At 32.0% G+C, this 16,870-nt stretch overlaps 1 protein-coding gene across 2 annotated transcripts in view; it reads right to left on the reverse strand.

The window, feature by feature from the left end:
• LOC105340979 (transforming growth factor beta receptor type 3) overlaps positions 1–9,550 on the reverse strand; it is a 28,169-nt gene extending 18,619 nt beyond the window's left edge. Inside the window, exons 1-3 of one of the 2 annotated variants that reach the window (XM_034446594.2) lie at positions 9,259–9,550; positions 8,758–8,911; positions 2,014–2,235 (exon numbers count right to left, since the gene is read on the reverse strand). In XM_034446594.2, coding sequence (XP_034302485.2) covers positions 2,014–2,235; positions 8,758–8,821 — 286 coding nt within the window. In that variant the 5' untranslated portion in view covers positions 8,822–8,911; positions 9,259–9,550. The remainder of the gene's footprint in view (positions 1–2,013; positions 2,236–8,757; positions 8,912–9,258) is intronic. The other variant, XM_034446593.2, reaches the window with a different exon arrangement.
• Between the last annotated feature and the right edge of the window lie 7,320 nt (positions 9,551–16,870).

Here is a 16,870-nt window from a genome sequence, read left to right on the forward strand (position 1 = left end):
AACATGATCAACTGATTGCAACACAACAATTACAACACCAAAAATTACAGAGATCCAGCAATTGTAATACATGTAAATTGTAACAGTAGAGTCCTGTAAACATTCAATCACACAACACAGACACAGCAAGATAGTAACGACAACAAATACACTGGACGGGAATGTAAAGTCATAGTTTTTCATTCTCAATATGAATATGCAATAAATGAGACAATAGATCATTACAGGCAAAATATGACATACAGTTATACAACATCTGTCAATCTTGGGCAAGTAAAAATAAGCCTGGACATACAAGAGAGCATGTTACTGTTACGTTCTTATCCATAGTTCATGGAACCATGAACATATTAATTTCCTTGGGAAATACTGTAGTTGCTGTCTCACAGGGCAACAAGTAGGTAATGGTATATACAATGTACTAGTCCCCAATCCAAGAAAATTAAAAGTTAATTAATAAACTACATTTAACAGGTAAAATGATTCCTAAATATACCATGAAAGCCTGAAGTTCTATCAATTTTTTAATGCAACAACATTATTTCATCTCTATCTTTTCCCTGACAATTTATCCCTCATGAACATATGTTACATGTAGTTCAAATTTCAGATGCCTGTAAAAGATTTGGTTTAAAAAAACCCAATTAAGTAACTATGAGTCTTTAATGAATAACTGTATACTATAAATAAGTCCATGGGGAGGATCAGGATAAATTTCTTGTTGTTAAGCTTCTCAAAAGATTAACTGATGACTTTGTTAGAGAAAGAATTAATTTTCTCAAATTATAATTGTCAACATTTTACCATTCTACTTAAGGATTGGTTCTACTTTGTGATTTTTATCGTTTATTATCATGACTTCAATCAGCTTAATAAAGTAAAAAAAGAAATGGGAAAGGAATAGTGTTAGAACAGCTGCTGGTGTTATTTAAAATCATGGTGTATAATTTTTCGCATTACCATGACTTCTGTTATTTTCATCTGAGTCACAAACAAGAAATACAAACATTCATAAAACTTCATTGAATAAAAAAGAGACACCTAAAGCCCTCAAATATTTTTTACCCATCTCTTTATGAAAACACTTCCAATATTAGAACATAAAAATGTGAACCAAAATCGTCTACACTATAAATAAATTGTAATCCTTCACAGGGCTGAGTTGTTGTAATTGTAACTTAACACACACTGGGAACATGAATAAATATCTATCTGTGAACTGGAAGGGGGGGGGGGGGGGTCTAAAAGCTATGTGCCCAAGGTTTCACATAAGAATTCATGTTCCCATGAAATTTTCAACAGAGTTAATCTCAAGTTCAATTTCGTTGTGAACAATATATATAAGAACATACCGGTATAGTTTAGAACTTGAAGGGTTATTTTGTCTAAGGTACATAATGAATAACTGCATTATTTAATGTTATGAACTATAAAATCTTGTTAGATCTATACAAAATTCATTTTTTCCCAGCCCATTATGAATCAGAAGATAGGGCCCAGCACACGATCCACTACAGTCTTTTCTACAGCTACCAAGCAATGACCCTATGAGGGTTTTTCATACTTGCATGGTCTTGGAATTTTTTTGATGTTGTTTACTTTTTTAAATCCGATCTATTTTAATCATGTTCAATTGAAATAAACAGTCTTTGTTCTACATCTACATAAACTTTTAATTTCTTATTGTAAAGACAAATGTTTTAATTAAAGAACAGTTATTGCAGTACATGAATAAAGTGACAAAAATGGATGATGGTAACTAATTTTTGTTATAAAATATTGTTAATTGAAAAGGTTTGGAGCTTTTTTTACCATCAATATGACGGTTAGCCATCTGATGTATTCATAAATTCAACCTGACTGATTTCACAGAACTTTATCTTGCCACTAAAAGGACTTCTGCACCTTGGTGCATTTGTGCAATATGCATTACATGCATTACATGCATTGCCTCTCCATTACCACAGACTAAGATAACACACAAGACAACAATTCAAAAACATTGCTGCTCACCTCTCTCTTCATTTCGTGATTTGATCAACAAGTTAACTTCTGCCAAGTCGTTCCTGAACACTGGGCCTGCATTCAGAAGGTTGATGACATGAACCTCTGCTGTGCTGTTCGTTGTGGCGTTACTACTACATCCCTTGCCCTGTATGATCGTATCATAGTAGGCCGAGATGTACTGAGTGGTCATGGGAAATGCAATTCTACAGGGTTGTGAACCAGCATAGCCTGCAAATGCACAAAAATTAGAAGTGTTAATTAAAATATTATCAGGTTTGAATATTCAAAGTACAAGCATTTATCAATTAGCTAGTCAATTTTTACTCATCTATTGTACTTGAGTTGTTGTATCATTTAGAATTCAGTCCATGGTTATAATACTGTAAATGATTTCTAAATATTGATACATCTTGAAATATATGGATACATATTAAAGCACCCAATGGGACAAATCTCTGAGTGTTAAGCAGATTCCCATAGAAAATCTCATTTTAATATCAGTTGAGAAAAGAGAAGATGTTAATTGTATCCTGTCTTTAATTGTTTAAGCTAAATCTGTCTCATTCTAATACTCAAAGATAAATCATTTTGTATGTAATTCGCCCAACACATTACATACTAATGCATAGGTGTTGTTTATTATGAACCAATGAACATGCCCTACATAGGAACTGTACATTTGTCAATTCTGTTAAATTTCTTATATCCTTGTCAAGGATTACGGTGATTTACTTCACACTAAAAAAAAATTCATTCATTATATAAAACTGCTGGGGTTTTTTCACAAGTGATATTTAAAGCATGAACAAGCAAAAATGTCTTTGAACATCCAGAAATCTTCTATGTGTGATTGCTAAAAAGATCAACTTGAAAGTTTCTGAAGCTCTATGGGGCCCAATTAATTCATTGTTAATTCATTTGCGGCATTAAAATTTGATTGACTAAATCTCTTGCAAGTTGAGAGAATGAAAATAAATCAACCATCAATTCCAAGCCCACGAGATACAAACATCTAAAAACTTGTAAAAATTTAAGTTTAAACCTTAATTGCACATCTTAAGTGCAATAGAATTCATAAAAGTGCATTGTACATCAAATAAAAAAATCTTGCATCTAGCATCGGTAATTTTGGCTACGAGACTCTGAGTGCTTTATCACAACAAAACTTAAAAATATGTTTAAACAAATCTTGCTTCAAAAATCAATAAACACCATCACTGAGTACCATACATATAGTTTTCTCTTTTCCAGAAAGTGAACAGACATTTGGTAATACACTTAAATCCACTATAATATACCCAATAACTTGCACAGAAAATGCCCCACAAAAATATCCATAAAATGCATTCTTGTAAACAAACAGTCAATAACTGAATAACTGATATTAATCCAACATCTTGAGATTTCCTCATTCTGATAAAATATACTTATACAGTGATCTGCTGGTCACAGCTGTCAAATGTAATGAATATTCAATGACATACAATCATATTTCATTGTTAAGCAAGAGCCTGGTAAATGTTTTGTATAGAATTTGTATTACACTTTCAAATTGTTATAACTCATCAAGCAAAGTGAACTTGCTTCAACTTCAAAATTGACTGCAGTTCCAAGATGATTTCATATACATTGGCTTCAAATACAGTCAAACTTCATTATCTCAAACTAGATTGGACTGTTCAAAAACTTCGAGATGTCTGAGCATTCGAGATATCAAGGGTAAAATACTCAAAAAGTAAGTGGTTGGGACTCACAAATCTTCAACATATCCATTGTATTTGAGATATCAATGTTTGAGATATCGAAGTTTAACTGTACTATGATAGAAGATTTTAACAAATTTGTGATGTGTTTTCAAGAAAAAGGGCATTTCATTGCAGATCAAGATCCAAGGGTCTATTTGGTCCTTTTTCTGTACAGTTGTGCTATCATAATTACTATTTTGCATGACAGTAATATTTACTTGTAGTGACTATTGAAACAAAAAAAATTCTATGAAGCATTACAATCAAATTAAAATTCATCAGTAAAACTTGCATTTAAATTTGGAAATTTTGAAGAGGCAGAGAGGATTGGAATCAAGCTCAATGAATAAAGAATTAAAGAGGAAAATGCTTTGACTGTGTGTGTTATAAAAATTAAAAGATCTTTCTTTTTGTTCAAACCAAAAATAAAAATACAATAGCTGAAAATACAAGTTTTTCTCCTTGAAAAAGTGTGTTGTACATGTTTCGTATGTACTAAGTAGATTTGGACTGTCAGTTATTTTTTATAAGAGCAAAATGGAGACAGGATGGCTGAGAGCAGACTCCAAAATAAAATCCCATAAAAAATTAGTACTTCAAAAACCAAATAATGTCGGTCAAAACAATAGCCAGAAATGACCTTAACTATTAAGAGCATCAGTACTGGTACAAGTATGGTACATGCATGAATTATTAACTCCAAGACAGTTTGAAGAAGATATTTGCTGGCTAACATCCTTGCTGGCTGATTGACATGCACTTTATTTCATCAAATGATAAAAAGGTCCAATGCAATGATTAATCTACAAATGATGTTTCAAGAATTTGGAGGTAGTGGCATCTCTTTTGATTACCTCCAATTAATCAAGTACAACCTCTCTTTCTGAAGGAGAGCAGGCTTTAATGATGGAACAATAACAACAGGTGTTTACAGTTAGCTGTGACTCTCTATGAAATTCAACTGGTGAGCACAAGACAATGAAACAGAGATGTGGAGCCCTGGAGGTAGACTGCTTTAAGCTGTGTTGATATAGCTGGAGGCTCTGGGTGGTGCAGCTGCACTCAGTATGAAGATTATTAATCTGTAGCTATTTTCATCCAGAGCAAAAACTAAATGACAGTTCTAAAACCAAAGTGTTTATGCATCACTGCATGCAAATGGAAAAAAATACCCAGTGATATCATCTCTTCTTTTGACAATGATCAATAATACAACAGTACCTCAAACTACTGAAATAAATCTTAATCACCGTAGGGCATCTTTATGACTGTATTGTAGAATGACTTCACTTGCATTAACAGGGGCAGGAAAATATCAACAATATTCTGTGAATCTTTCAAAACCATTCTGTAATTCAATCTAATCCAAGTCCCACTGGAGCCTTTAACCCACAAAACCCCAGAGGTTTCTTCATAATCAAATATAATCTCACAAAGAATGAAAAAGAACATCTTTAATAGGTACATAAAAATCATCTACTGTTATGGAAGGTCAATTCTACCATAAGGAAAACCATTAGAGCCATCTCAAGCAGTCTATTTTATATCTTTTGTTTAATATAGGGAGGAAGAATCTAATTAACCCAAGCTTTTTATATCATGTGTTTTGTTATGTCCAATAATTGTAGGTTGCCAAAATCCCCAATTAATGATCCCCTATTTAATTTATTGCCAAACTGCTCTAGAGCATAAACCAAAGAGTATGCATGTATTAACCCATAATTGTTCGCCTCTACACTTTGATACTATAAATTCCTGCTATATCTTCGTGTTCAGCCAAAACGTTTTTCCTCTCCCTACAGCTTTGCGTTTTTGGTGTAAATAAACCCTTAGGAGGTGGATGTATAACGTGTACAACACGCTACTTGACCTTGACCTTGGAGGAATTGGTCTTTGATGTGGTAAGGTTGAGAAATAAACATGAGCTCTGCAGAACATAATATCCCAGAGTAGAAGATAAAGCTCAACATTACCCAGCTTCATCCCAATACCAAGACGTATACAACGCGTAATTAAAGCTGCACATGAAACATTGGGTTCAAATCAAAATCGGAGAGACTTAATTGCCACAGATAGGTTTTTTTTTCTTAACTGTATTGAGTCATCCTCTCTACACCTTTCAAGCATGTGTACCTTGTTACTGTGAAATTCAAGACTGTTACAATACGTAAACAAATCAATATCTATCAATACATGCACGTTAATACCTGCATCTACGTAAACAAAATGCTAAAAAGTTTGGAATCATTTTATCAAGCCTTACTGTTCGTTTTTGAATCTGTTGATCAGTTAATTTCATCTTGCTGAGGCCCATCTAAACCCCATTTGCCGGATCAATCTCCGAGATCAATATCCATGCATAGTAATCTTTCTTTGTGATATCTTTGTACAACCTTACGACAGCTCTTCCTCCTACACTTCTAAATCTAAAGAGTAATATCTTTCACTGCCAGGACGCAGAGTTTCCTTTTTCACCTATAATATTGTCATACTTATATATTGAAAAATTAAAGTTCTTTATTTAGAGAGGCAAAGGTGGCAGATGGAATCACGATCTAAAACATGTGTACCTGCATGGGTTAAATCACAAAGAGCAGTACACAGAAATGAGGAATCATCCACCAACTGATACATGTCTACACACAATACACAAAAACATTGACATTTAATACGATCATGAATTGTTTCCATCGGAAGAGTAGATGAAAAAATCTTGATATATCATAGGGCCTTCATTGTGATCTATTTGTCTTAACTCTTACTTTTTGACTATCCGTATCTATAAAAATTCTCAAACTGTACACAGTGTAAAATTCATAAAAAATCAAATGTATTTCATATCAAAAGGGAGAGCGGTGGTAAGAAGTAAAAGACAGTAGGTCATAACAAGCCTTTCTATATATATATGCTATATTATCTAATATCTATCCTTTATGTAAAGTGTATCAAACATGTACAAGCTGCATGCATTAAGTTAGGAGATGCACGCATCAGTGCAATACAGATTGGCCTTATGATGCCTCTTGGATTGAGTCTGTTTTAAACCTACTTAACGTATGGTGTGCATAATGACTCCATATTATATTTATGCCTTAATTAATAAACAAGGTTATCCAATGATACTATCGGTATATTACTAAACGAACTATGTAACCTGATGTCACTACCAGGTGCTGAATTGGTGTCAAAAGGTGAAAGCCTAAATATAAGGTCTCTAATTCTAGATTTTTATTGACAATTAATAACAACTTCTGTGTCCAACAATACATTTGTTCAACCTTTGGCTAACACTATCAAAACAGAATTATACCAGTTTCAAAATAAGACAATAACAATTTCTTTCCCAACACCACTCTCATTCAGTTGGAATACATACACTGTGACGAAAACACTGTAAATAATCAAATACAAAATAAAAACTGTCATGATAATGGAAAAATCAATTAGTATTAACCCCTTGGTATTCTGAATATATTGTACACCAGTCATTGGCCTGTGATCGCGTTCTTAGCTGGTACAAACAACAGCTAGAATTACCTCTCACCATTCTTTTCACCTGTCAGTGGCCGCATGATAAACAAAGTCTACTTAAATGAAGCTCTATTGATTATTTCCAATGTCTTTATCCCTTCTGAAAGGTTAGTCAACTGTTGTACCAATACTTAATACCTAAACATAAGTATTTACTTGACATGCATTCAGTTCAGAGGAGATTTTTACAGTAGGCATCTTTGATTGGGAATTATTCACAGCAACGTATGATAGGATCTTGCTATCAATAATTAGAAAATAAAATACCTCATGATTAACAGACATAAGTTAAGATCAGGCCTTTTGACTGCACGTACATGCATCTAGGAATAAGCATGGAACTAGGTATCTACCACTGTGTTTGGTTTTACTGCATATATGCATGTACATAACAGAACATTCATCTTTTTTATATTTGCCATCAATTTCAATAATTAAATGTTATTAATTCTTGAAATAATAAAAATTGCTGTCCAATACACAAATGATTGTGCATAAGATTAATTAACCTCGGTATTATTGGTTGTCTACAACAACTGTAGATGTGTCACACTATATGGTAATATCTGTTGACACAAAAAACAGTACATACTTTACTTCATATTATGTTCAAGAGATGATTAGACTGCCTTGTAATTGACCTTTTAAATGATTCATTCACTTATTTCTCTGAAGTTTATTCTATGCGTAAATCAGTTAGTCTTTTTTTAAATGACACAATTTCCTGCTGAATTATCACATCAAATCTATATCAAACATTTTTTAAATAGCGCTATCAAATAGTGTTATAAGCTTAGACCAGCATCATGAGATATAAAAAGTACACATGTAAAAATGTACTAAATAATGTATTCTTGTCCATTTTTCTAGGTAAATCACATATAAAGGTTTCTTTAGCAACATTGATTGAGATATGAAACTATAATAATTTGATACAATATTAATGCAAATGATAGTCTTTCTATTATTTACATGTACATGTACTTAACATCTAGCTGACTTAAAAGCAAATGAACTTTATTACTTCCTATGCTTAATTTAACGTACAGTCTTGCTTTTTTGTAAAATTAAAATTGTATATGATCTTGTTTATACTGTTAAAAATCAAGTTATCCTAAATAATTTTTACAATAAATATAAATAACGCTAAAAAATATTTTAAAAAATCACATTAATAAATCATACGCAACAAATCTTTTTCTTTTGGTGAATTGTTATTAAATGTAGAAAAATTTCCAACTACCAAACTGAGTGCTTTATATAAAATTTTCGTATCTTGATAAATTTAAAAGAAAAGCCGATCACAATAACAGAGGTCTTTCACTTTTTCCATTAACACTATCTGGGCCACTAGAGATTAACCTCAGAATGATTCGAGGTCACAAAATTGAATAATCTTTTATTTCTGTTTCACCCTTTTGCCCGAGGGCACCATGACCTCAAGGCCATCTCACAATCTATAACTTTCACTTACCATTCCCTGCCTGAAGAACCAGGGACAGACATGCAGTCACGAAGAAAACTTCTGGGGGCAACATTACTAAGTTACGGCATGTGCCCCTCTGTTAGACCAGTAACACATTTAGCTGCCAATGCCGCGCTCTCCCCTCAGATGACCTAGATTATATCTACAAAGAAAAATGGCGATAGATCAAACATGTAAACAAATAAACTGCAAGCCCCATTTTCCGAGCAAGTAGTTTAGTTTCTTTTCAAAGGAGTTGGTAGATGCCTTTAGGAATAAAATGTGATGAACTAGCGATATATCAGGTGACAAATTAAGATGTTGTTATTGTTAATTGCTACTGTTTTGACAAAATTCTCTGTTTATAAGGCCAAGCCAGGTCACGCTTTTGCTGAAAATGGCCGACCAAATTATACAGGCAACGTTAATAATATTTACCAGGTTTCAACTCTGTTGTCACAAGATATCATTGTACAAATTTGAACTGATACATGTGCATGGCATACTTACATTAACAATCAATAAGGAAAATGAAGCCTTTAACATCCGTTAGGAATCTTATCTTCACATCAGATTGAAAATTAGGTCAATGCAGATGATTTCATCAATCACATAAAAATATACACAGTTATTGAACTCGACATCCTCTTTAAACACTAAATAAGACTGTCATAGATAAATAAAACTGTTTTACGAAGAATCGCACTTTTCTCACTCTTGTTTGTATCTCGTAAAGTATCGACCTTTTCCCACAAAAAACTCTACGCTGTAATTGACACAATTCCGTATAAGGATTGCTACGTCACAGCAAATGCGCGCACGCTATCCACTCATGTTCGACTAAATCTGTGTATTGAAAAGGCTTGAGATCTTTAGTTTCTGTTTCAGTTTAAACAAACGTTTAAAATGTTGAATGCAAATTTTATGAATGAAAAAATAATACAACCAGTTGTAAATACGTGTATATTTTGGAAACCGAATTTGACACTGCAATATAAAACATGAAGAGAAATTTAAAGGTGTTTTTCAATGGAAAATGTTTATTATCCCCGATTTAAAAAAAAATCTGTTTATACTTATAACGTTTTGTTGGGGGAGGGGGTATTAAGGGCCTAGGCTATAGCTATAATAATAAAAATCTCCACCTATTAAAGCGGGTCAGCTGGGAAGGGATCCTCCTCTGATTTTAACATATCTATTGTGTAAATTTCACAAGGGAATTGGAAACAACACTGAACAAGTTCTTACAACTTACATGTTCCTCTCCTAATGATTATACACACAATAAATGCAATTGTCATAGTACGTGATATAATACTATACATAGGCGTCGGAAGCAAATTGAAAGTGGGGGGGCTAGACTAATCCTCAGAAATATTGAGAAAAAAGTAATTCCAAAAATCATGGAAATCCTAATCCGTGGGGGGGGGGGGGGGGGGGGGGGGGGGGGAATACCTATACTTCCAAAAACAAAAAAATTACTTACCCAAATTTTTTTCCCAAAATCATGGAATTCCTAATCCGTGGGGGGGGGGGGGGGGGGGGGGCTAGTATATACTTCTGAATCTAACTTCTCAATCTTTCAAGGTAAATTTAGGAACAATAATCTTTCCTACAACAAAAAGTGGGGGGGCTGAACCCTCTATCATGCTATGTTTGTAATGGTTAGGTATAACTTTGCAAAAAAAGTGGGGGGGCTAAGCCCCCCCTAGCCCCCCCGGTTCCGACGCCTATGCTATATTTTACTTATATAGATATTGACTTTATAATAGTAATATTCATAGATATGCATTTACAAAGTATTTGCGAATATATAGTAAATAATGTTGATATACAGTATAAAAATAGCAATTACAAAAGAAAATTAATCATTAAATCTTCCAGACTCTTTAATAAAGTTTTGAACTGCTGAAAAAATGAAGTAGTAATTCGAACAAACGACGTAAGAATTACAGATTTAGCAGCCACGACATTTTAGCAATCACTCCTATAGATATATTTTAGGAAATTGAAGTTTGACAAAATAATGATTTCTGTTTAATTTGTTTGCATGTCACGATGTTTGAGATAGGTTGATGATACTACGTGTCTGTTTGTACGTACATATGTTTCCACACCGCAGACCACGCATCCTTCAATACGAACAGCGATTACAATGCAATAGTGTTTTTTTGCCATTTTGTCTTCAACTTTCCATTCACAAATCTTTTTCATCTTGAAGATTTTTAGTTTCATTGCATCTTTTCTTTTTTTTATTTAAAGCAAAAGGAAAAACGCAATTTGTAATTTGTCGGTATTACAAGTAACTAAATGGCGTTTCAAATGTAGTCCATTATGGGCAGCGGAAAGTCCATGATATCGATATCTCTTGTGACCGTTGGAGACTGCGATGATCAATGACCTAAATGGAGTATATTTAAAAAACATATATTCCACCGTAACTGATTTCAACATTCAGCAATTGGAACATAAAAGAGGGCGCCTTCTCCTCTGAAGATCCATCGATTTTTAAGAAATAATTTCATTAGACATGCCAGTTTGTGCTGCACAAATTGTTCTCGTTTTGTACCTAATTTATATAGGTGACCGAGTTTAATCAGATCACGTATACATCTACCTTGGTTGGTCTTGCTGAATATATCAAATGTTCTTCATTAATCCATAATAATTAATATAGCGAAATTGCATGCAACTCATTCAAAGTATTTAAGAAACTTATTCTCTTGTATGTTTACATATGTTATGCATTTATACTATGCCTCTAATTATGTATAATAATTGTTGACTCAAAACTGTATATTCAAATTTACATGTAATTTACTATATTATGTTATTTGTTGAACTGTGGGAACTGCAGAACACTTGATTAGGATTCACCCTTCGCTGAGCCTATTTTAGACTCCTAAGAGTATAATGTTAAACAATATAATACTTATAGTATTTGGATTATAATAAACCGATGGGCTTTATTGCCCAAAGTTGTATTTCTGAATAAAAAATATGTACTTCTTCCGCCACTTTTGAAGTTTTGAAGCCCAAAACCTTGATACTTAGGCTTATACAATTCTTCAAGCAAGTAGAATCGGAGCTACATATATAATGCATGTATATATAGTAATGTTCACCTACAGGCTAGAAACCATGCACGGTGCATTGATGTGCCAAGTACGTCTAAGGAAGGTTTCTGGCTATGCCTATACAAAGTCATTGTCGCCGTAGACTTGCGTTGCAATACATTAGCTATTTTAAATTCGATAGTCAATGCAGTAGGAATGGTTTGTAAGACTAGAAAAAAGAATTATTAGAAAAATTATATATATTTTGAAAGTGATACGAGACGCAATTTTAATTTTTTACAGCAAAACTAATATATTTGAATTTAATTTAGGTCTATATATGAAGAAGACTGCGTTGAACTATGTATAAGTTACGTATTTCTACACAGGTACTATAAATTGATTTTGTGTTATATATAGCGTTTTATTAAAAAGAAGATTATTTTAGTACAGGAGGACAATTGAGTAATTTAAATTCATATTTTGTTCCTTATTGAAATAAGAAATTACAATTTGAAAAAGAACACTTAAAAATGCTGCACTCAAATAATATTGCACAAAGTAGAAAATATTGCTTTAAAAATAAATTTTAGTACTAGTCGTCTACAAATTCTGTATAAGTGATATTAAACGGGACAAGGTGACACATATCAGGTATATTTCATTGCAGCCCGAAGGAATCAATTGCTCTATACATCTGATAGTGAATTTTAAAGGAGAGGACGCAAAAGACGTTAGATTTCACCCACTTGGAGCAATAGAGAACACGATTTTCATATGTAGTTATAAAGTTATAATATTCTATTTTGGTTTTTGTTTTGCTTTGTTTCTTTGGTTTATAGTAAAAATTTAAAGATGGAAATATATAGCGTGCATTTATTTTGTAAGCACAACAGATATCTAATTCCAAATTAATCAACACGGCGTTTTTTGCCTAATCTTGATCTTTTACTGTGCTAAATTGAATTTTTACGTACATGTATGAATGGATCTAAATTTCTTTCTACAACTACTTCTTTTTAAAGGAAAAAAATTCATTTCTTTTATCGTTAGTTTATTATAATGGGATATTGACCCATTATGGGTCAAAATTCTTAATTTTCTTCACAAAAACGTATTTCTTCACAGTTTTAAAACTATTAAAAAATCATTCACTACACATTTGTCTCTCCTAAGCACAGGTGTATAGCGGAAGCTGCAAGACACACACCCCCACCCCCCGTCTTTGTTTTGGAGGGCCTTCGATTCGTGCTTATTGTGTTCGTTTCTTTTTTATTTTTAACTTGTAAATATTTTTGTGCAAAGCATGATTTTTGTCTCGTTTTATATTTTTTATCTTTTTATACAGATAATAAAATTATTTTAGGAAATATTTCAAACTCTACAGATAACGGCCAAATGTGATGATCAAGCCCTGTAATTCAATAGAGGTAGCACCTACCAAATTATCCATTGATATCGATATTCAATATGTGTTTATAAAAAGGAGCCGATTACAAAAGATTCAAGAGAATTATATGTAAATCCTTTTATATACTTGATCTGATAACAACCACTATATTGTAAGGTACCATAGAATCTGATCATTTAAATAAATACAAAGAGGCTTATTTCAAATGTTATACAAATTCCTCAGTAGAGAAGTTATCAGCGTTAATGTACATGTACATAGTGACTGAATCATGACAAAATGTTATTTCACATATAAATTCTGAAATAATATAAAAGACGATTTACAAAATGTTTAAAAATCATAAAAGACATTCAAATAAACATCATTTCATTCAAAATGCAATTAACAAGAGTTGCTGTCACTTTTTTTCAATATGTACACCTTTTTCACCCATCTGCCAACAAAGTATATTGCAATGAATGTTTGATGATAAATCATCAAATAAACACACACATACAATGGAGTTTAAGTTCACATTTCCTTTTCCATACTTTGGATGACACGTTTCAATAACGTCAACACCTTATCCATTCTCCTGAACACATCCTAGGTCTCCCTGTCTCACTGATAGTATAACTCTAAGTTCATGCCATCATGGATTTCATCTTAATCATTGTTAAGGTTATTAGTGCAATACAGACTATCTATGAACCCTTTGTGAGCATGGAACAAAGGAAGATAACTCAAACAATAAATTTGTTGTTCAAGAAAATAAAAGTGAATAAATTATTTTTGGGCATAAGATAGAAGAGTATGGTATATGAGATAATCATGCCTTATATAGATCTATATGGAAGATTTATATAAGAAAATCTCAAAATGATATTTAATTACACATAAATATCTTTCATTGATGATTTTTTGTCAGACTTGTAACATGTTTACTTACCATATGTACGAATGCATCATTTTTGTAAAAATGCAAAATACCTTAAGATTTTTTTCCAGCATTAGCCTCAGCATTCTCTGTCAAACAGGTTATTTTAAGACATGGGTACACAATATAATTTGAGCATTCCTTGTTTGCTCTATTGAGACAAATTTTCTTCAGGGACGAACTGATACTTATCTTAAAGGGGCATGGTCATGATTTTGGTCAATAATTTTGTTTCCGGTTTTAATATCAAAATTGCTTCAGAAAGGCATTTTTAATAAGCAACCAAAATTTGAGTGTCATTTGTTAAGATAGCGAGTTACAGAGCTTGAAATTCTTTGCTATGTAAACAAAGCATTTGTTTAGATTTTGAACGTTGAAGTAAAATTAAAAGGATACAATCACCAACTGTCACATGATCTTTATAAATTGTGTACCTGTACAAAAGAAACAAAACTAAATTTCAAATGTTAATGACTTATTACAATTACTGGGTATTTCTTACCAGTAAAAATTTTAGCTTTATATAAACATTATTGATAAATTCTGATAAAAGTTTATACTTGCCATTTTTTCAAGACAATTTTTTCGGGTCTGGTGCCTGTTTGAGCTGCTATCAGCTTTTTCAGATCCCCAATTGTGTCATCTTGGCTTGAATAGGTTAAGGTTTTGAATTTCATAGAGTGCCAATTTTTGAAAATGCAAGAAATTCATGATAAAATGCACATTTATACACAATGTATGTGTGTGCTCTAGATTATTAGTTTTCATATTACTCATATATAGTAATAAACAATTCAGTTGTTTAGCATTTAAAGGGACCGTGACATGATTTCAGATGAAGATTTTATATTTGATTTCTATGTATAAAATAGTTTACTTTTGTATTTTGAATGATTCACCAAAATTTAAATGTTAGAAGACATGTTACAAGCGAGATACAGATGAAAGAAGTCATTGTTATGTACACAAAGCTCGAGTCTTATATTTGTGTTTACAAATAGTGTAAATTAAAGAAATTGCTATTTCTTTATCAAAATATCTTGTGGAAACAAGATAGACTGATTCAATGGGTTAATGAATAATTTCATTACATCAAACAGCAACATTAGATTGAAACTTATACCAATACAACAAATATGTTAACATTAACAGGACTCAAGCTTTGTTTACAAAACAAAGAATTCTATCTCTGTAACACGCTTGTAACTCGATACATGTATTTGACTTTCAAATTTTGTCAAAGCATTAAAAACATCTATATTAACAATGCTAGACATAAAAATTGAAAAAATAAATTTTAGAAAATTTTGAGCTCAAATCGTGTCCAAGTCCATTTAATGCTTAACAACTAAATTGTTTATTTATCTAACTATGTGTGGTATAATACATTTCTCTCCTCCAAAATCAAACTTCCTTGGAAAGCTATAAAATAAGGTTAAAAATAGTTACAATCATATTAAAAATAAGTATGTAAAAAGTAATCGCCCCAGTTACGTCATAATGTATATGAAGATTGTCTTATTTTGATAAATCAATGTTTTGAAGCCAAAGGTGAGTGTGTTTCGACGTTTTTTTGACTGGAAAACATCAAGCACATGCTTGCTTAATCTCAGCTATGATGTGCATTATAAAAAAACCCAAAAACATATGTAAAAATCGTACTTAAGCAGACTTGCGCTCTGTGTTATCAAAGGCAAAATATAAAGGAAAAATTACAATATTTTCATTTGTTTGCAAAATTGAAATGTGCCCATTTTTGTAAAGTCGTAGATGAACAGCTTTTGGACAATGATTACTAAAATCAAGATTATTGTGATAGACATACTCTGTATGAAGTTTATTGATTCAGAAGATTTGATTTAGACAAGATACCATTTAAAAAAAAATCAGTTAAAATTGGGAACAGATATTTGACAATACCAAATATATATCAGTAGTCCTTTGAAGTGAAGCTCTGTATTCAACAATCAGTTTAGGAGAGAAAATTCAGCATGATTTGTCACTGTACATGCACTTTCTTCTCAGGTATACTCTGTCCCAAGATATCCTTGATTCACATTTTGCTTAATTACTCGATATTTATAAATCCCTCAGGGTTCAAACTATGTTCATGCAAAAGTATGAAAAAATTCCATGACTTCCTTTTGAAATGCCTCTACTGGCTTATCAGGTTTCAAAACACAATTAAATCTAAAAGTGCCCACATTGATAACGTGGAAAAATTGTGCGAGGTATTCTGAGTGGTTCAGAATGGAGTAAAGATTTCAACAATTTCCATTATAAATCTGTGAATTTTTTTTCCAGTAAAATACATGTATGCTAATGAAGATATCTTGGATATTTTTCTTTCATTGATTTGTACCTCTTTCACAGATGTGTATATTTTTATTAAAATATTTTTATAACAATTTATCCAAATAAGAAGAAAACAATGATGTGGGATAGACTATAGATTAATTCTTCTGCAATATGAAACTGCAAGTTCTCTTTGAGATCAAAAGTCACAAGAATTATCAAATACAATTATCAAATACATTGAATCCTAGTTCTAAAAAGCCTGAAAAATGCATAATTTAAGCATCTTACAAAGGATACTTGCATTTAACTCGAACCTTTTTACCAAGACGGTCATTACAAGTGATTTCCAGCATGGCTTGTGTTCAAAATTTCTGGAAAAAATCAAATCACACACTTACTACATACACATAAAAATAGGTACAATTTGTATTGCATGTG

Source organism: Magallana gigas, chromosome 2 (assembly GCF_963853765.1).
Source record: "Magallana gigas chromosome 2, xbMagGiga1.1, whole genome shotgun sequence".
Lineage (NCBI taxonomy): Eukaryota > Metazoa > Mollusca > Bivalvia > Ostreida > Ostreidae > Magallana > Magallana gigas.